General features: G+C 43.7%; 1 protein-coding gene across 1 annotated transcript in view; it reads left to right on the forward strand.

The window, feature by feature from the left end:
* The window catches only part of spop (speckle type BTB/POZ protein), a 62,377-nt gene that overhangs the window by 22,494 nt on the left and 19,375 nt on the right, over positions 1–20,508 (forward strand). Inside the window, exon 4 of the mRNA XM_080009404.1 lies at positions 2,695–2,822. Within this exon, the coding sequence (XP_079865530.1) occupies positions 2,695–2,822 (128 nt within the window). The remainder of the gene's footprint in view (positions 1–2,694; positions 2,823–20,508) is intronic.

The following is a 20,508-nucleotide window of genomic DNA, read 5'->3' on the forward strand; positions in this document are numbered from 1 at the left end:
GCACCGAGACGCTATTTGAGTGGCAGCGCAGTCAGGGGTGCATTTCACCGGTTGCGGGTGCTTTGTAAATTAGACGCTCACTTTTTCAAAATTTTTTGTGGCGGTTTAGCGGCCGCCAAAGCCACGCATTGGCTTTGTGAATTCGCCCCTCAGTGTACCTGTACCTGTGTGGCTCCTCGCTAGGACCTGCCTGCAGGCTTCCTGCTGGGAGCTCTAGCTGGGGGCACCCCGAACATATGTGTGTGTGCTTGCATACATTGGAACTGGCAGTGGGAAACTACCTAACAAATGTTATGTTGGATGACCTCAAAATATGGCCCTATGACCATCACTGAAACACCCGGGTGACAGGGGGGAGTTTCCAGTCATTCACTTATCATCTTTTTATTTATCTGATATTATATCTGATGCAGTCTCAACTGGCTGCATCCGGAATTTATGATTTATTCAATCTTTTGAGTTTAGCCTCTTCTCTCCCACTCTAGAACCTCTTGCATCATGGAACTTTTGCACTATTTGAGAGTCTATCAATTGTTCTTCACATTTTGAGTTATTTGTTGTGAACCATATAGTTATGGTAGTGGGTTGGTCGTTTTGTTTGACTAGGGGCTCGGCCAGGGGCACCGTTCTCAGTCTGTCAGTATTCACTACAATAGTGTTCGCAATCGACACGCCCCCTACAGTGAAATAACACGGGTCCCTGCTCATCGCCCAAATCGCTTAAGTGAGGAGTTCCTGTATATATATATTTATATAGTCATGAGTTTGTGCAAATTCTAGGTGTAAACATTTTCGGAGGAAAGAAGTGCCGAGTTATTAAAATAGTCCAAATCTTTTGACAGAGACCGCGCCTCTCCTACCATGAAGTCAACGCCATCTAGTGATTTTTGTGGTCACACATGGATGGATCATACAGATTGTACCTGCGGACATCTTCGCACAACCTACCTTTAGACGTACTGCAGGGGGTTCCAAAAATTGTGAGGCATGCGCCCTCACGCAGAATCGCCGTGTGGCGCTGTTGCGAGCGCCGGAATGATGTCATTTATGAGGCGCACACTAAATGACACTACGGCTGCGGCAACTATAAATCAGGCTTAAGGAGGGCGGTGGGGGGCTCCGCGGCTTAAGTCGGGCGTATGTGGTTGAGGGATGTGGTTTTGGAAGCTGTAGGAAACTGAATTGATTAACGGATGCTTTCTGATGGTCTTTCCTCTCCCAGTCAGTGACACTGGGTTCTTACCAAACGCCAGGCAGAGCGATAAAAACCACGTACACTGTATGGCCACCTGGTCAAAGAAAATGCAACTGATTAAAGTGGCTGACTGGCTGGAGTTCGTTTTTTTCATTTTGTAAAGAAAAGAGCATTAAAGAACTGACTCACCATCCATCCATTCCCCTCGCTTACTCAGAGACTTTGTTCAATAGCAAATCAATTTATTTCATGTAGACAACAATAAGTAGCCCAGGATACAGTACATAACTAAACAAACAAAGCATTTTGATCTGATGAAAGAAGGCAAAGCAATTGGCTCAAAAATGGCTTATTTTTCTTTTATCCTTTACATGGTGGGCAGCATTTTTAACATGTTGGAGGTCCACTTAATCATTTAGAGATAAAAACTGCTTCTTGCCCTGAATCTTTTCTATCCCGATTGCTGTTCTGTGTAGCAGTTCTTCCATTATGTTCATAGAGAGGGTGGCGGAGAAATTACACTGATCAGGGACATTCACCCTGACTGTCTATCTTTAAACCTTCCTCCTGAATACGGTGCGGGAGAGCCGAGAGAAATGCCAGAAAAAGAGTTTTCACCCCCATCAACAAAATACAAAGTGATGCAATTTCTCAGGAAAATGGTGTCACATCGTGACAATAGAGTCCCAGTTACTAGTGCCGCACGGCAGTTAGATTTAATTTGCTGTGATCCCTCGTGTGGTCGCAGCCCCTTATCCCATCTTAGAGGATAGTCTATCTCCACAGATAGCCATGCAATTATCTCCCTGCCCTCGTATGTAATAATGTGAGACTGCTCCGAGAGTGTTCAAGATCGGTGTGGATGTCATCACCGAGGTTCATATTCCGTCTGTGGGAGCTCCGGCACCCATCCGGCATCACAGCTTGTTTCAGAGCCCCTTTCTGCCACTGTCAGAGATAATTGGCTGGCCATAAACACATGTTAATTAGACCGCTTTGATCCCTGAAAATTTCTCACTTCCTCACCAAAGAGGCACCGCGGCTCTTTCTTGTGTTTACTGCTTGTCTTTATGTGGCAATGAGAGCACAGAGGGAGTGAGAAAGAGCGAGCGATAGATAGAGAGAAAGGAAAAGAAAAAAGAGAAGAAGAGATTCAGTTTTCTTCTGAAGTGTTAAAAGCTCCCTGTGGGCAATGCTTCCTGCACCCAGTCACTTGCTCCATTGTTTCGCCAAATGCAATTGCTGTGACTCATGACCCACTCCTTCTCAGTCGCACAACCCCACACACACACACACACACACACATACACACACACACACACACACACACACACACACACACACACACACACACACACACACACACACACACACACACACACACACACACACACACACACACACACACACACACACACACACACACACAGAGCTTACAGATAATGTTAACCTCTCCATGTGATTTTGTTTCTTCCTTGTTTTGCCGCTGTGTTGACCAGAGAGCCAGAGGGCATACCGGTTCGTCCAGGGGAAGGATTGGGGTTTCAAGAAGTTCATAAGGCGGGACTTCCTGCTGGACGAGGCCAATGGGCTGCTCCCGGACGATAAACTCACACTCTTCTGCGAGGTAGACCTGCATCCCGTTCGCACCGCACCTCACACAGCATCTCACGTCCTCTCTTTTGTTGTTTCCCAGCAAAATCTGGACCCACACTTTACCCACCCAAAACTGAATAAGAAACATTGTGAAAAGTCATATTTAACACGGGGCTGCAAGTCTTACAGTGGGAGGACCATATTGTGCCAGATAATGAGCCCTGATTATGTATTGTTAATTGTGGTTATTAGTTTGATGCTGTAAGAAACCAAATTAATACATTTTTCAGTTATTTACAATAAAATGTTCTGTTATTTCAAAGAAATATAAGATATTGGAACTCATATGAATATGCACAATTAATAAATTAACCAATTAATCAATAAATTCATTAAATCATTAAGCAATACATAAATTAATTGATTGTCTAGTTAATTAATAAATTAATTGATTAATAACGTCAGCCTTATATCCCTTACTCTACATCTGGCAGCATCAAATCAGTCTTTGCTACATTAGAAAACAGTAGATTCTATGATGACTGTCATTGCCCAGTTTACGCCGGTGACTGATGGTTTCAAATCGGCTGTTTGCCTCCGGGTAACGACAAGCCGTCACCACTACCTCCCCCTCTGCCTGTTCACCATTTCATCCCTGTGGAAGTGATAGAGTATGTGTATTATAGTTAAGTATGTCTGACTAAATGAATCGATCCCAACCCATAATTCTCTGGTCACTAACATCAGATCTGATTGTCATTCAGCCCCCACCAAGTTTTGGCCTTGATCCTGTGACGTGACCGCGGAGGCCACCAGATGTTTAGAATTCCTACTGTGTTGTTTCTGTGCTACAACACAGGGGGCAGCAGAGGTCGCTCCCCCGAGCCCCCTGTTCTTTTTTCTCTTAAAAAGAAGAGAAGGGGGTTAACATTCCGGATATGTTAATGCACCCGGTTGTAATGCATGCGCCCATAAATGTTTAAAAACCATGGCGGTGGCTGTTTAAAACAATTCTAATTAACCCTGTGGGTGCAGCGGATGGGATGTCTTCACGTTCTGTGTTTTTATTTTTTGTAGCCCAGCGATGTGCGAGTCTGTTTAAAGTGTTTCCAATGTGGGCTTATTGACAGAGGGAGAGGAGGGGCAGCGTGGCTTCTCCAGAGCATTGTGGGATCGGGGTGGAGATGAGATTGTTGGCATGTGGATGTGTATCTGAGAGAGTGTCAGAGTGCCTGTGTGTATTCATGTGTTTGAATAGGTTTCTTTGCATACTGTGTGTGTCTGTCTGTCTGTCTGTCTGTCTGTCTGTGTGTCTGTGTGTGTGTGTGTGTGTGTGTGTGTGTGTGTGTGTGTGTGTGTGTGTGTGTGTGTGTGTGTGTGTGTGTTTGCGTGCACGTGTCCAGCCTGGTCCCTTTTTGGGAGATGAGACCGTTGGCTGGCGAGAAGGAGCTGAAAAGAGAGGGATTAGCTACCTTGACAAATCCTTTTGCTCTTTGTCCAGCCTCATGTGTCCCGTCTCCGGCTGTAGGGATTTTCTTGGCTGCCGGTTGAACTCCACGGCGGCACTTGCTGCCTCTGTAAATATCTGCCTTTCCTTGGTAATTGCCAAACTCTGTTAATGAGCTGGGCCCTGGGAGTTAGCTTGCGCGAGTATGGAAGTGGGGCGTGAAATAAATGATGAGGGTGCCAGTGTGAGGTCTGGTAGTGCCCCCCCTCCAGCACCACCGCTGCTCTCCATCACATGGAGAAGAAAGGATGGAACTTGTGTGTTTGTCAGAATGTGTTAGCGTAGTTGTGTACTTGTGTCGGCATATCTTGTGTGTGTGTCTTTGTGTGTTTTGTGCGCATGCTCATGGGTATTTTTTGTTTTTATGTTTGTGTGTGTGTGTGTGTGTGTGTGTGTGTGTGTGTGTGTGTGTGTGTGTGTGTGTGTGTGTGTGTGTGTGTGTGTGTGTGTGTGTGTGTGTGTGTGTGTGTGGTTGGTTGGTACGTGCATGCGAATCCCTCTTCCTTGTTGTCTTCCATGGGAGAGTGAAGCCTGGTGTTTACCATCAGAGACCTGGCACCTCGTTCATCCAGATGGTCCGGTCCTGCATCTGAGAGAGAGAGTGAGAAAGAGAGAGACCCAGTGCTTCTCTCATCTCATCCTCTCCGTCTTTATTTATTACTTTCCATCTTATCTCTCCTTCAGACCCAGTCTCCTCCTCCTGCTCTCCTTCTCTATCCTCCTTTTCCTCCGCTTCTTCCTACTCTGCTTTCATCTTCTACTGTCACCCAGATTCTCTCTTTCTCTCTCTCTCTCCCTCTCCATACCCGCATACCCATACATCCCTATTTCCCCTCTCCCCTGCTTATCACTCTTTTTTTTCTTCTTTGCCTCTCCCATCTTCCACCCCGCTCCCCCCTTGTTGTCTTCCCTCGGGGGGAAGCAGAGATGACCTTTCCGGGTGTAAGGTCAGATCAGGTCAAGTTTATTTGTATAGAGGGCTATAAAGGGCTTCACAGGCCCACATCCGAGGGTTCAATGAATCCTCCTGACGGCAAGCCTCCAAACTGGCTAGCAATAACTCACAAAAAAGCCCTCTTCCTCAAGAGGAAACACTAAGAACCTACACATCGGAGCCTTGTCCCTTCTAGGATGGCTCGACAGTCGGTGCCAAGGAGGCAGGGATAGAGAAAATGCATTATCCATAGGAATGCATGAAATGAAATGTAGGACACAGATACAACTATAGTCCTCTAGGTCTCTGCCTCCATATTTGGAGTTCTAGTGGTCGTAGTAGTAGTAGTAGTAGCCAGGTGGGTGATTAGATGGGAATACTCCCCAACCCCCTCCCCTGTGTCCTCTCTTGGCTCCAGAAAGCAGATAGACATTAGCACTTTACACGGGCCAAAGTAGCACCGATGACTCGGCCTAATTACGGCCCGATTGTGTGTGCCGAAACGAATTTGATTGGCCCGCAGTAGCGCACTGACACGGCTTTGCTTTGTTTCTGTCGGGTGGCTCAGAATCGGCCCAAGCACATTAGGCCATGTACGAGCCGAGTAGGGGCTGAGTACGAGCGGCGTGTGGGAGAATCAAATTTAAAAAAACTATTGCTTAAAAAAACATTGTTCCATTCTTTGCGTTTTGAACTTGTATTCTTCCCTCCCCGTTATATGTACATTTTGACAAAGCTATACATGAAGAATAATTAGATTAGAATTTAATATCTTAATATTAAGTCTATAGAGATGATGCAGTACTCACACCTTAATGTAAAAATATGTATTACATCACAAATTCTGTTTATATAACTTTATTATAGTATTCAATTATGTTACCTTATATAAAAACACAATCAGTTGTTAATTAAAAACCTAAATAAATAAGCAGACATTGCCTGAGTTAGACAGATTTGTCAATTTGATTGTTTCATCAAAGCACTGCAGTCTCAGATTTTGGCTCCCTCTGTTCGCTGATGGCTCCCGCTGTCCTGTGGTGGATCAGTTTGTCTGCTTCTCTGCTTTCTCCCGCCATCTCTGTCTGGGGCCAGCTACATCCACCTTTTTACATACCTCTCCATCTCCTCATCAGTGGCTTCTGCATGTTGACGGCGCACAGCACCTTTGAAACAAGAGGCGGCAAGAAATTATTATAAATTATTGGTAACCTTTATGAGGTAAGACTATTTTGCACATTTGTTTTAGGTATTGCTTTTTTTTTTTGTCTCCCTTTGTAATGCCAGTCAAGGGAATAGTTCCTTAATAGTATGACATGTCGAAGCAGCTCCCTGAAAGATTGTCTCAACCCAAAGAGCAAGTGCCTTACACATTATAACACATTTAATCACTTCTTCCCCATGCAGTAGCCCTTAATACAAACTTACTGAAGATTATGGCTTTGAGGGCAAGAGGTTCAATTGCTTGTTTCTTATTTGCCCCTTTCCACTTCACCCTCATGGCCAGGTCATTAGTCATGAGCTTCTCAAAGACTCTCCAGACAGTGTATTTTATGGTCATTCCTCTACCTACTGCAAGAGATGCAATCTGAAAGACAATACCGTTGTATGTTATCAAGACAATAATGATTAGAGAACAGTGTAGTGATTAATTTATGTCATTTGTACAGGAAAAATACGAAAACACGAATCTGGAAAAATCAAATTTTCCTTCTAGAAAAGTCTTTTTTTACTTATTTAGCTGCTCCTTGCAATTTTAGAAATGCACGACAATACAGGTTTTGCTGCGGTGGGTCACATTTAGGATATCCTCTGAGATCCTTCCTGCTCTCAAAATAAATCATATTTTATAATGGTAATTATACCTCCCTGTCCTCTTCTTGTAAACTGGGCGGTCACCCCACTTCCTCCTCTGGCTGCAGACCTGATTGGATGACAGCCATTGGCAGCTTACATTGAGCCTCACTTTAAGTGTCTGTAAAAGTAACATTTGCGTGTTTACAGGTACTGAGATTTACAGTTCTTTTTAAGACTGATGACAGAAAAAACAAAACAAAAAATAAATAAAATAAAATAAATATAAAAACAGGAGCCTTTCTGTGTGGAGTTTGCATGTTCTCCCCGTGTTCACATGGGGTTTCCTCCACCTCACGTCAGTAAGGACCCCCACCAAAAACATGCACCCATCATCGTCTGACCAGCGATGGACACTTATCACCTGGTCCCCGGGCGCGTCCACGTATGCTGCCCACTGCTCCTGGCTGTGCCCCCGGAGGAAGGACAAGCCAGGATGGGTCAAAAGCAGAGGAGCCATTTCACCCGGCCACCATCAAGCATGTGCATGTGTGTGTGTGTGCAAGCATGTGTTGTGGAGTGTCGTGTGACGATTAAAGACTGTTTCTTTCTATATATATATATATATATATATATATATATTTATATATATATACAATGTGTGTGTGTGTGTGTGTGTGTGTATATATATATATATATATATAAAAAGGCCATCTTACCTGCATTGTACCTGATGTGAACTTCATATGAGGTCCATATGGCTTGAGGAATCTCTACTCTCTTAACTGCCTTTGTGCGGCGTCCCATGGAACTGTGGGGGGGGCCAGTAGCACATGCCATTATGGACCCTACTGTAGATGCAGGAGCAACCTCAGTCTCCTTGTTCGCATTGGAAATCCACCAGAGTCCATAATAAGAAACATTCTGTGCAAAATTTGGAGAAAGCTGTATGCAAGATAGCAATACCAACATTCAGTGTTTATATAGATTTATATATATAATTTTATATTCAAGTCTATCGCGATATGATGTAGTGCTCATAACACCCTTATGTAAAAAACTTCACACAAATGTTTCTTGTCCATTCAATTTATTTTAAAATACACTTTATAACACAGTTATTGTTGGCAATATATGTTGCAGATGTATGAATGAACACCCTTTCTACAATTGTATTTTAACCGCATACACATTTAAGCAGAGTCAGAATAATGAAGTTGGAATTACAAGATTAAAGTCAAAATACATTGAGAATACAGGGGAACACATCCCTTCCCATATGAGAGAGGAGTGAGGAAGAGAGGCAGAGGGAAACAGATAGAGGGGGAGAGAGACAGGCAGAGAGAGAATTCGAGAGAGCGAAAGGGAGAGAGTCGGGGTTGTGTACCCGCTGTATTTTCACAATTTATTCTCAAAACACAGGTATTTTTTGGTGATTGGGTCAATAACGGGCAGGGCACCATTTTGAAAATTATGAAGCTAGGGTGGTTGAAACAATCGAGAAAATATAGCAACCAGCAGTGTTTTTATGTGGTAACTACCATGTTCGACTGAAACACAAATATTAGGAAAAAAAAATAGCTTCATTCCACTGGATCGTTGGGGAAACTGTGGAAAGAAAGTATTGTGGCCTCTAGTTCCATCTGTATTCTGACACAGGGCAATGCGACATGCTGGCTAACACAAACACAATAGCAGAAAACAGTCCCTTCAGCTGAGAATGCAGTCAACAACCATAGCAGAGTTTGATCAGTCTCCTTTCATCGAGATAAGAAGGGTCCTTTGTCGGGGTTCGGAATACTCCGTGTGTACTAGTTGAGAGACGTTTTACCATCACCTCAGGGCGTGTCCTCTGTCTAACCAACAGGTCTATTGGGTCAATGCCAGGTGAGTAGGGTGGTGACCCGGCCACCCGGCCACCCCCCCACCCCCCACTCTATTCACCCAGAAGAGCCTGGGAAAGTGTAAATCATCATCACGTGATGGGCAACGTTAAGTGGCCAGTTCAAATGGGGAGCTAATACCAATATATAACCTATGTTTATGGTGTAATTAATAGATAGAGTATATTATCAAGTCAACTTTTAAACACATAACCACAGATTTAATTTGCCAACATCCAGATGCCATCTGCCAAAAATTACAATCGGCTCGATTTACAAATAATTCAGTCGGGCAACATCAGTCACGGCGATATCTGGCAGAGCTCACTTCTTGCTCCCCAGCCGAGCCGAGCGCCGCCGAGAAGGGGCCGGACTCTGCCCACATTCTGCCCACCGATGCCGCCTCTTAGCCGAGTGACCGACACTCACCCTGAAAAGAGGCCTGTTTCCACTGTGCTAGCTGGAGGATAGACTGAATATACGTCATGTAGAAGAAGACCGGGACAAGGCCGAGCACCACTATCCTCTCTGTGCGTGTCCCTTTATCTCTCTCTGTCGCTTCATCTCTCCTTCTCTATTTATCTATATTTCTCCCTCTATTTCTCTCGATCTTGTTCTGTCTGTCTGTCTCCTTCTCTCTCTCTCTCTCTCTCTCTCTCTCTCTCTCTCTCTCTCTCTCTCTCTCTCTCTCTCTCTCTCTCTCTCTCTCTCTCTCTGTTTCTCTTCTTCACCCCTCCCCTCATCAGCCTCCACCCTCCATTTCTGCCAAAGCTCCAGACACCTGCAGGCATTTAATGAGGAGATAGCTCCCATTAAAGGTGCTGCTTTGGCTGTCAAAAGCGGGAGGGAGAGGGAGAGAGAGAGAGAGAGAGAGAGAGAGAGAGAGAGAGAGAGAGAGAGAGAGAGAGAGAGAGAGAGAGAGAGAGAGAGAGAGAGAGAGAGAGAGAGAGAGAGAGAGAGAGAGAGAGAGAGAGAGAGAGAGAGAGAGAGAGAGAGAGAGAGAGAGAGAGAGAGAGGATGTAGAAGAGGGATTTGAGCAGTAAAGGCTATTGCGAGAGAAAGGGGGATAGGAAAAAAAGAGGAAAGAATAGGGCACAGTTCCGGGGTAGTGGTGTAAGGATACCTCCGTTTGGATGGATGCATTGGTTCAAAAGGCAATGATATATATCAATCAATACAACTTTGAAGTCGTGGACAATACCGCAACACACTGCGAGCAAACAAACTGCAATCCAATTCACGGCAGAAATAGCCCAGAGTGAGCCGATTTTTATCACCATAACTCAGAGGCCATCTTCGATCTTGGATACGTCCGTGTTTTAAGAGTTCTTCTGCCAAGAGAGTGGCTAGTGTTTTAGAGCCATTCACTCTGTTTGGGGCCAAATAATAAAAATAAGAGGTTTTAATACGTAGAGCACCTCTTTGCACGGCTAAACTTCAGGGAACTATAGCACAGGTCATATTTTAGAGGATGCTATTTTAGTTCAGATTTAAAATGGAATGACTTGAACCCCAAAAATATTTGATCAATTATTATTCACATTAATTGTAGGCTACTGCATTGAATCGTACCATACTGCACTGGAGTACTAGTGCTGCTGCACCTAGAGAAATAGGAGACAAGATAAAAGACAAGAAGGAGATCTGTGTGATGGAGAGGAGATATGTGTGATGGAGAGTGGTGTAAAAGCCACATTAATCCAAGTTGGTCCCGGTCAGCCCCAGGTTGCACAGGAGCGTTTGAGATGCGAATCAGATCTCGGGCTACAAACAAGTGTGACCCAAATCGGACTTGACAAGATCAGATTTCCACGTGTTTTATGTTCACCAAAAAAAAATAATAATAAAGACGAGCAGAGACTTGGGTCACCCCTACCTGCTGTCTGAACGCGGCTTCAGAGACTGAACTTGCTATCCAATCTCCTCCAATGAGTCACAGTGGTGAATGAAATGAAATGTACTCTCTCTCTCTGGCATCCTTATTTGCTTTCTCTTTCCCTTCTCTTCCTCATCTCACACTCTCCTCCACATCTCTTTTCATTCTGTCTAGCTAGATGGCGTTCTGTCCGTGAATCCTCTTTCTTTCTATTTCTCTGCTTTCTCTTGTCCACACTGTTCTTACTCTCTCCCCATCTGAGATGTTTTTTTCCGACCAAGTTTGGAATAAGTGACAACATAACAGCTCAGGTTGTGCAAATCTGGTGTTTACATTATTTGTATGGCACGACACTTCGCAGGGAAGTCGTGGCTTAAGCAGTTGTACTGTACAAAGAAGAATGAGGTCTTTATTTCTGCTAATTGTACAGAGCGATCAGCATTCCAGGGCTCGAGTCGCGAGTTCCGGTCATTAGTTATTCCGAACCAGAACCAGAGTGAGCAACTCTTCCCCTTGTGACACCTCCCATGATACATTGCAGTGGTACACAAAGGATGTACACACTTTTACCGCAGTGCATACTAAAAGGCGCTTGCTAGTGATAACTGGTTGGAGGTGGGGGGTGGAGAATAAATGAGAAGGCTGCTGATGTTCAGCTGTTTGCGTCTCTTCCTGGTTGCGTGTGAGCTGGCTGGCCACTCCCGTCGGTGGGTTAGCAGTTTGGTGGGTGACAGCACCCATCCTTCACAGGGCTCCGCCATATGCCATGCCGCTGTCACGGGACAACACTGCAGATGCTCTAGCCGCTGCCTCCCTGCACAAGCCGCAGTACAACCAGACACACATACTGTATATAACTGCACCGACACACACATGCATGCATACATGCAAACACACATGCGTGCAAACACACAGATACATGCCTGCACAAACCCAGAGTGTGGACAAAAGAGAATTATAAAGTGACAGAGCTGGAGAGAGGAAGAGGCAGGAGGAAGGGTGAGAGGAGTGGATTTATCTTTTGTCGTTGTGTAGTTGTTCAGGAGGACATTCTGTCATCATAGAAGGAAGAGACATGCCAACACACACATAGAGCGAAGGAACTAAAGCGCGAGGATGAGCAAACAGCTTGATCCCTTTCAGCTCAGAGACTTTTATCATGATAACTCGTAGGCGGCCATCTTCGATCCACAGAGGATTATTTTAATTGATACTGTGTTTACTCCACTTCAGCACCGAAACGGCATCAACAGATCATTTAAATCCGATCAAAATCCCCTTTCTTGGTCCAGTGTAAAATAGAAACCAGGAGAATTTCAGCAAACAAACTAACTTGTTTTTTCTTGACTGTTTTTTTTTTTTTTTTTGTTTTTCCTGGCACAGCGTTTCCTTCAGGCACTTTAAATGGAGCCTCAGAGTCTCCAAGCTATCACTGTAGTGTCTCTGATCCTGCAGCCGAGAAAACAGAACGACTTAAAGAGGGACCCAAATGGCTGCCCAACACAGAGGCCTCCACTTGCTGCCAGTAGAGTGTGTGTGTGTGTGTGTGTGTGTGTGTGTGTGTGTGTGTGTGTGTGTGTGTGTGTGTGTGTGTGTGTGTGTGTGTGTGTGTGTGTGTGTGTGTGTGTGTGTGTGTGCACGCGCGTGTGTGTGTGTGTGTGTGTGTGTGTGTGTGTGTGTGTGCACGCGTGCATACTGTTTACTCATATTTCTGCATGTGCAAGAAGCAGGTTGGCTCAGCACAGTGCACTTGGCTGTGAGAGCAGTACGGACCAGGACAACTCGATTTGGCAGCTTGACTTAAAATCGTGCATGAAATACATCTCTGCATACACCCCAAATACCTCAGTGTCAGAACTAGGTCTGCCTCCACAGTAACAGTCTAACTGTTACAAGCCGCGTGATATAATTAGACAGGTATGAGTCTTGTTCTTTGGACCAAAAAACCAACACAATCTGTTTACTCAGCTTTTATCATGGAACTGTTTTGGGATTTCATTTAGTCACCTATTGGGGTGACACCAAGCAGCATCCGTTACAGCTGGGTCTCGCTAGGAATACAGTCAATCCTTTTTTTTCAACGACTCTTGGATGTCTTGAGTGTGATTTAGACAATTATTGTTCCTTAGAGGGGATTTTAACACTTAAAGACCGGTATATTTGGGTGTGTAGTTGCCTTGATAAACAAGTCTCTTGTTTGCATTCGAGCAAGGTGTGCGTTTCTTCCTTCCTTCTTCCTACGGTCTGCTCGTTTTACTCTCCGCCTCAACACACCAACCTTTTGCCCAAATTCGGCAAATTCCTGCTGTCTTTCCGACCAAGAAGTCGGCGAGCGTAAAGCCGAACTCAGGGCTTCAAATCGTCTCCTCAGAAACCAACTGGTGACATCACAGCCGATATGTCCATTTCTTTCTAGTCTATGGGTAACACCCTACCTTAAATTGTAATATATGACTGTACTGCACAATTCATAGGTAATTTAAAAAGAGTTGGACTTGTTTCTACCTACGAAGGTTTTCAATTACTTTTTTTTTAGTTTGGACTGTGAGATTAATTTAACAGTGGGGAACTACAGATCTCGGGCTCCACTCCCAGGAGGTTTCTCTGTATTAGTCAAGGTCTCCACTGCAGAGGGAAAAAGCCTCCTCGTTTTGACTGCTCTGTCGCGCCGTAAAAGAATATTAATGTTCATCCTCGGTACAGAGTCTTGAAATTGTATTTGGTTAAAAAAAGTACAAAAAAATCTGCCATATTGGTGGATTATTTCCCTTTTTCCCCTTCGAATCAAATCAAGTCTCCAAGAGTTTTCACTGTGAGTTGAAGGGACAGACAGACAGACAGAGCCAGACAGATAGAGTAAATGGATGAGAGAAAAAGCGTACAAAGAGGGACGGAGGGACAAAGTTACAGTGTAAGATGGATGTATGTACACAGTGAGAGAATGGACAAAGAAAGGGAGCGATATTAAGACCAACACTGTACTGTGTATGACTATAGTGGGAGGACTGTCTGGAGGGAGGTCTAGTCGCACATTGTAAAGATCTCTGCTCAATAGTTGTGTGTTCAGTCTGCAGGATTCACAAATCAAAGATCTATTTTGTGGCTGTGTCATTGAAAAGTACTTATCAGGCTGTGGTTTAAACAGCCACACCCTGAACCGGGCCCCGGTTCAGGGTGGCTGTATGCCTGTTGCTCGTTAGAGTAATCAACAAGCAACAGATAAAAGCCTCATCCTCACACACACAGGTGCCACTCTACAATGAAACGGGCGTGGGTTTTTCCAGTGTCTCTGTGTCCGAGGGCACTGAAAATGCCACTCGGGCGGTGTGTGGCAGGCACAACAGTATCCTCACTCCGTCAACACAAATGTGACCCACTGCAGACTTTAGGTACATTTGGTGGCTTTTGTCTTTTTTGTTTTTTCGCATCATTTGAAAGTGAAGAATCAGCTTCAAAACAAGGTGTCACTTGTGCAAATCAAGCAAATATTTTTAAAGCTAAGACTTAATGATGTTAATGACAAGGGTGTGCCAAACTGTGTTTCTGAGATAATCACCTTCAAAGTTTTCCCCACACTTGGCTTCATTCAGCCAGCTCCCAGAATTCAAATGGTTGGAGGACCAACAGCCTGGCTAGTTGTCACATGGCTACTTGACACCCTGCTGAATGGGGACTTGACACCCTGTGAATGGGGCAGTCTTTGCATTGTTCTTGTGTTTTGCGGGAATGTTAAACAGCGTCATCGACACACAACATCTTTTGTTTTTAAAAAGGATTTTATTTAACAGTAAGAATAAATATGTTTTAGAAAAGTGGAATTATTTAGTAGTTTAAAAGTGCAAACAAAATGTAGAGTCTATCAATAATTTGAGTCTAGGCTTATCAGCCTTGGTGTGTCATTTAATATATAAATGTGCGTATGCCAAATATCTTCAAAATTGCTGGAATTATTATGTGGGCTAACCCCACCCTACACAAGCTACACTCTGAGAGCCTGTTTGGGACCTCTTTTAATTTTCTTTCGGCCCCTGGCTGCATTTGCAGGTAAACTTGAGAATCTTGTCCATTGCTACTTGTTCTTAATCTGCATCACCAACATCAACAGACATTATCAGGTCATCAACTTCTGATAACAACGGGCGTATCGTCGGTGTCCTCCGTTGGTTCTTGAAAATATTCACTTTCATTGCCAAATTCAGGTTGAAATCCTCCGTTTGAAATGTTTTCCAAGCCCATCATCACGGAAAATGAAGTCCAGTACGCGCTGCTTACACTGACTTGGCTCTATCGCACTGTTCAGATTGAGGTGCGCTAATGATTTAGTTCTTCCACCACCCGCTTCTCGTAATCCATGACAACACAGAGATGAAAGGTTTCACAGACAAGTGAAACCGGATCCTCGTCTTTATTTACGGAAGTGACGTCAGCATGACGCATCCTCTGTGGTAAACGTTGGTGTACACCCCCTCCACAATCACGTCTCCGTGTGTGTGTAAAAGTAGTACGATTTAAAGGTTGAACTCTATCAAAATGGTTTCACATTGTGACTTCACTTGGAATATGGGGGAATAATCTTCAACTGGACGGTCTCTTTAAAGGAAACGATCGATCGGCTTTATTCAGCGCTGTTCAGCGTCTCGGTAAATGAACTGTTTCCCCATGTAATCTAATGAACAGTTAACTCCAGGGTTTAACATTTTTCTTCTATTTATAGATCAAACTCGGTTTTGAAAATACATTGAGAGATATAAAAAAAACACAAAGGAACACAAATCTGGAAAAATCTACTTTTCCTTCAAGAAAGGTTTTTTCCACTTATTTAGCTGCTCCTGGCGATTTTAGAAATGCACGAAATGTCAGGTTTTGCTGCGGTGGGTCACATACGTCAAGGTTCTAAAACTTCCGGTTGGTCGGTGGAGCGAGATGTGTTTGTTGAGTAGGACGCTTTGTGACATCATCATCCAATTTGCTACGCTGTATTGTATATGTGCAGGTTGTGGCTACGAACATCAATTTGCATCGTCCAAGCTGCATGGTGTACATTCCATCACTCTACATTGGTTACAAGCTGCATGTGTGTTCTTTCAACTTATTTGGCTGCTCCTGGCGATTTTAGAAATGCGCGAGATAGCAGGTTTTGCTGCGGTGGGTCACAAATGCCAAGATGTGCCGTGACGTTTACATCGCCGTGCGATTGCGTGTCTCTTCACATCACATTTAGTCTCTATCTCCATTGTGCTTGGATTAAATATTTCACAAAACATTCATGTCTGAGCCGTAATCCATCTCTCCACTCTGGCTGATGTCACTTTTGTGTAAATTAATAACTTGTTTCTCGCTCTGAGTTTGGAACATCTGACGAGTGGCTGGGAATCCCCCAGACTGGCGGTGTTAGTATGGGAGACATGCAGCAAGAACCCCCATAGCTCATGTTGGAAATGATAATTGTAAACATTTGTCTCGCACTCGCAGTGTACAAAAGTGACGCAGCAGAGTTTTGTGCTAACAATTTTGAGCCGCTTGCAACCTGCTGCTGCTGTTGTTACTGTTGTTAGTCTGTGCCAATGAGGTTCACCTTCCAGTGAACTAGCCAGAGACCCATGAGTGTAATGCGTATGCAAATAGAAGGATTATATTGGAGCTACTGTAAGTGGAACCTGATTGGAAATCTTAGAGATTTGTGTTAAGTTTGACACAATCAGGGCTGCTGTGATTAAGTGACAACATTGATTATGTTGAAGTGGTGAACATAGACAGCATGCACTACATATAGAGTATGTACAATTTACAAATAAAAAGTTATTATCAGTCTCAGGGAAATGAACAATGAATTACTTCTCAAATTAATGTTAATGTTTAACTAATGTGTGTAAAAAAATACATATGTAACTGGCACTACAATATGTTTAGAATACTCACTAATACAGTGTTTTGTTTGTTTCAACTTTTATTAAAGGTAATCCTTGTTAAGTTGTGAACAAAATGACACTGCAGCGACAGTTTGACTGTTTGATTTCTGCCTGCCATTTTGAAAGTGCTTTATTTCGACAGGAACGCCTCTGTGCTTGCTCCTACTCCTATAGGCTCTCGGTGGTGGGGCTCCTTTGTCGTGTATTATTACTTGTGTGTGTGTGCGTGTGTGTGTGTGTGTGTGTGTGTGTGTGTGTGTGTGTGTGTGTGTGTGTGTGTGTGTGTGTGTGTGTGTGTGTGTGTGTGTGTGTGTGTGTGTGTGTGTGCATTCTTATTCATATAACTGTGGGAATGTGTGTGTCTGTATGGGAGAGGGTGTTCCCGTGCAACATAGATAACATATATGCAACATATATATTTTTATTATTATTTTATGCTGGACCAGCAGGCCATATTTCTCAAAGTAAAAACTCAAGTTAACGTTTCAGTTAACTTGAGTTCAAACGAACCAAAAAAAAACATAACGACCTTACACATTTTTGACTATCCCATTGACTCTGAGCTTCATTTCCAGGTAAGGGTCTCAGTTAGTTTGCATGGTTACCAAAAACACTCCTGTGTGCAGAAAAACTGTTCATGATATCTTTATAAGTGAAGACATATCAGGTGCCACTTGGCAGTTATACCTGAAAAGAAATCCCGGCAAAAAGCCTGATTAGAAACACATGGAGCCGAAACTAAAGGGTTCACATTGGTAACTGCTTTATGACTAAAGCAAGATTCTCAATGCAAAGGATTGTGTAACATTTCTTTATTTACTCTGACCTATTTTTGGTTGCTGAACATCCCAAGACACAGGCGAGCATACATGTAAAATATTTGCAGCTTAAGTTACTAAGAAATAAGAAAATAGTTGATGAGATTTGATCAAAATGAAATAACAGGTACTCCTGACTGAACGACCTACCTGTTTAACGACCGTTCAGACTTACGACCAGCTTTCTGACCATTCTGTATTGTGCTCTGCGTACAATACTGCGGCGTGCGCGGTGTCTCAGCGTCAAGCATCTCATTGCGCATCACCCTTTATATACTATATACACTATACAGTATACACTATATACACTATATACACTATATGTACTATATACACTATATATACTTTATATATTATATACACTCTATATAATATATACACTACATTTACACTATATACACTATATATACTATTTACACTATGTATATACTATATATGCTGTATACATCTTATCTCATCACTGTTCTCAGTCTCTTTCCTGCAGTTTGTCAGTATTCACTACACTAACGTTAGCAGTGGCCACGCCCCCTTACCGTGAAATAACACAGGTACTCGCTTATCGACCAAATTGCTTAATGACCTGGTCCTAGGAACGGAACTTGGTTGTTAAGTGAGTAGTACCTGTAGTAAAAAAAAATTCAGTGGAGGTTATGCTGGCATGGATTATGGCTTTTTGTTGTACAAGTATGCTTTGTCTTATCTTTGTCTTAAAAATGTGTATATGCTGTTTAAGTCATGGATTTACCATGTTTGGCACCCCAAAGATGTGTATTATTTCAGAGAGAATTACAAGTATTTTTATCCAGTAGATGACATATGGGTGCGGGTGCGTACAATAACTTTGGGTTAGGGATTTGAGATTTGACCCCTTATAACTTCTCTCAGATTTGAAACACCGTAAACCTATAAACAAACACCAAAATAAAAAAAAGTAATTAAAAATGAATGAATAAATCATCTGTGTTGTGTTGATACATCGCCCCTAGGGTTTACAAGAGGTAAGCGGCCTCCTCCCACATCCTCTTAGAAGCACCGGAGCCAGGAGGTGAGCTGCTCCGCAACACACAGTGTGGGAGTTTAATTACCAATCATAATGATCCGGGAGAAGATACACTAGTAATGATTATTCATTACATCCATTCCTTCATTCTCAAGAAGAGTGAACACACTTCGGACTTACTCCTTCATCGTACCCAGCGTCATGTTTGTTTCCTCTTTATCAAATGTTTATGTCTTCCCCCCTGTCTCACTTTGTTTTGATCAACTCTGTACAAATTGGTGTCAGGGCTCATCCCTCGTCTAAACCCTTACTTGTGGGCGTCTCTGCCCATAGGTAAGGGTTTAGACGAGGGAGAAGGAGTCCTTTCTGTCGTGGAGCGCCAACGTGGCGAGAGTTTTTATTAAAGCTTTCAACAGAATGGCTCGCAGGCCACACGTATAAATAATAATGAATAATAATAATGAAGAGGATGATTTCAGGTGCAGGAGTAAAATGGTGTTCAGCTCTGGCTCCTGGTCGGCTGACGAGCCCGTGACTGACTGATCCCCTCCGCAAGACAAACGAAGAAATAAGAAATCTCCCTGCCTCGAGTCGGACCAATCAGCGCGCTGATTAGGCAGATTCCGCGGGAAAGGGAACCGTGCTGTCATCCACAGCTGGTGCTTGACCACGCCTCTTGTTCTGCCACAACATACATACATACATGTACTCCTCACATAACGGCCAAGTTCCGTTCCTACAACCAGGTCGGTAAGCGAATTGGTCCATAAGTGAGGACCCGTGTTATTTCACGGTAAGGGGGCGTGGCAATTGCAAATGCTAGTATAGTGAATACTGACAGACTGCGGGAACGAGACTGAGACTGAGAACGGTGATGCGCAATGAGATGATTGACAGAGAGACGCCGCGGTATTGTACGCAGTGTATAATACAGACTGGTCAGAGAGTTGTTCGTCAGTCCGAACAGTCGTTAAACAGGTAGGTCGTTAAATGAGGAGTATCTGTATTTGATATGGGGGATATATACTCCTTACTGAGGTACATACTCTGCTCAGCTGCCCCTAAACTCAGTGCAGAGTGAGCGGAAACTCATTCAATTAACCCCTTTTTGGAGCCTTCAAAATACTGATTTTTTTGGGTGTGAAGGAAATCAGGGGACACCCAGAGGAATCTCACATGACAACGGGGAGACCATTCACGTACAAACCATACCATTGCGCCATAGTGTTTGATTTTAAAAGTCAAACTACCAAACCACCTCAAATGCTACGATCTCTGCCCTGTCCTTCCTTTCACAGAGATTCTTCATATCAATGAGAAGTCCTGGTTAAAAAAAAAAGATAAAAAAGAAAAAACAAATACATTTCTAAAAATAGTTTCAGCGGGTCCAGTGATGGTCTTGTCGCCCGGTTTAAACAGTGGAGTAATTGGCTGGGTTATCTTGTGATTCGGCTGCATCAGAAAGCACAGCGACTGTTCTGATGGGCTCATTGGTCTGCTTATACCTGTTTACACCAAACGCAGTGGAGCTGGCTCCATTCACTTGCTCCTGCCTTTCACCACTTGTTTATTTCTCGGTGTGCTGTTGGCAGCACGGTGCTGGTGCTGCTCCTCCTGAGGACATTTTTCATTCCCCCTTCTCCAATTCTCTCCCTCTCTCTCTCTCTCTCTCTCTCTCTCTCTCTCTCTCTCTCTCTCTCTCTCTTTTCATCTCATTCTCTCTCCTGAGTCTCTGTCTCTCCCAGGTCTCTCGCCCTCCCTCCTCTCCCTGCTCCATGATGCTTCTTTCCTCCAGGGTTTCTGTGTTGCTAATCAGTGCTTTATGAATGGTGTGTGTGTGTGTGTGTGTGTGTGTGTGTGTGTGTGTGTGTGTGTGTGTGTGTGTGTGTGTGTGTGTGTGTGTGTGTGTGTGTGTGTGTGTGTGTGTGTGTGTGTGTTCATTTCTCTGTGTGTATTTCCAGATGTATATATGTCAGTTAGACTGACTTTTACCTGG

The sequence above is a fragment of the Zeus faber genome, assembly GCF_960531495.2.
Source record: "Zeus faber genome assembly, chromosome: 11".
NCBI classification, from domain to species: domain Eukaryota; kingdom Metazoa; phylum Chordata; class Actinopteri; order Zeiformes; family Zeidae; genus Zeus; species Zeus faber.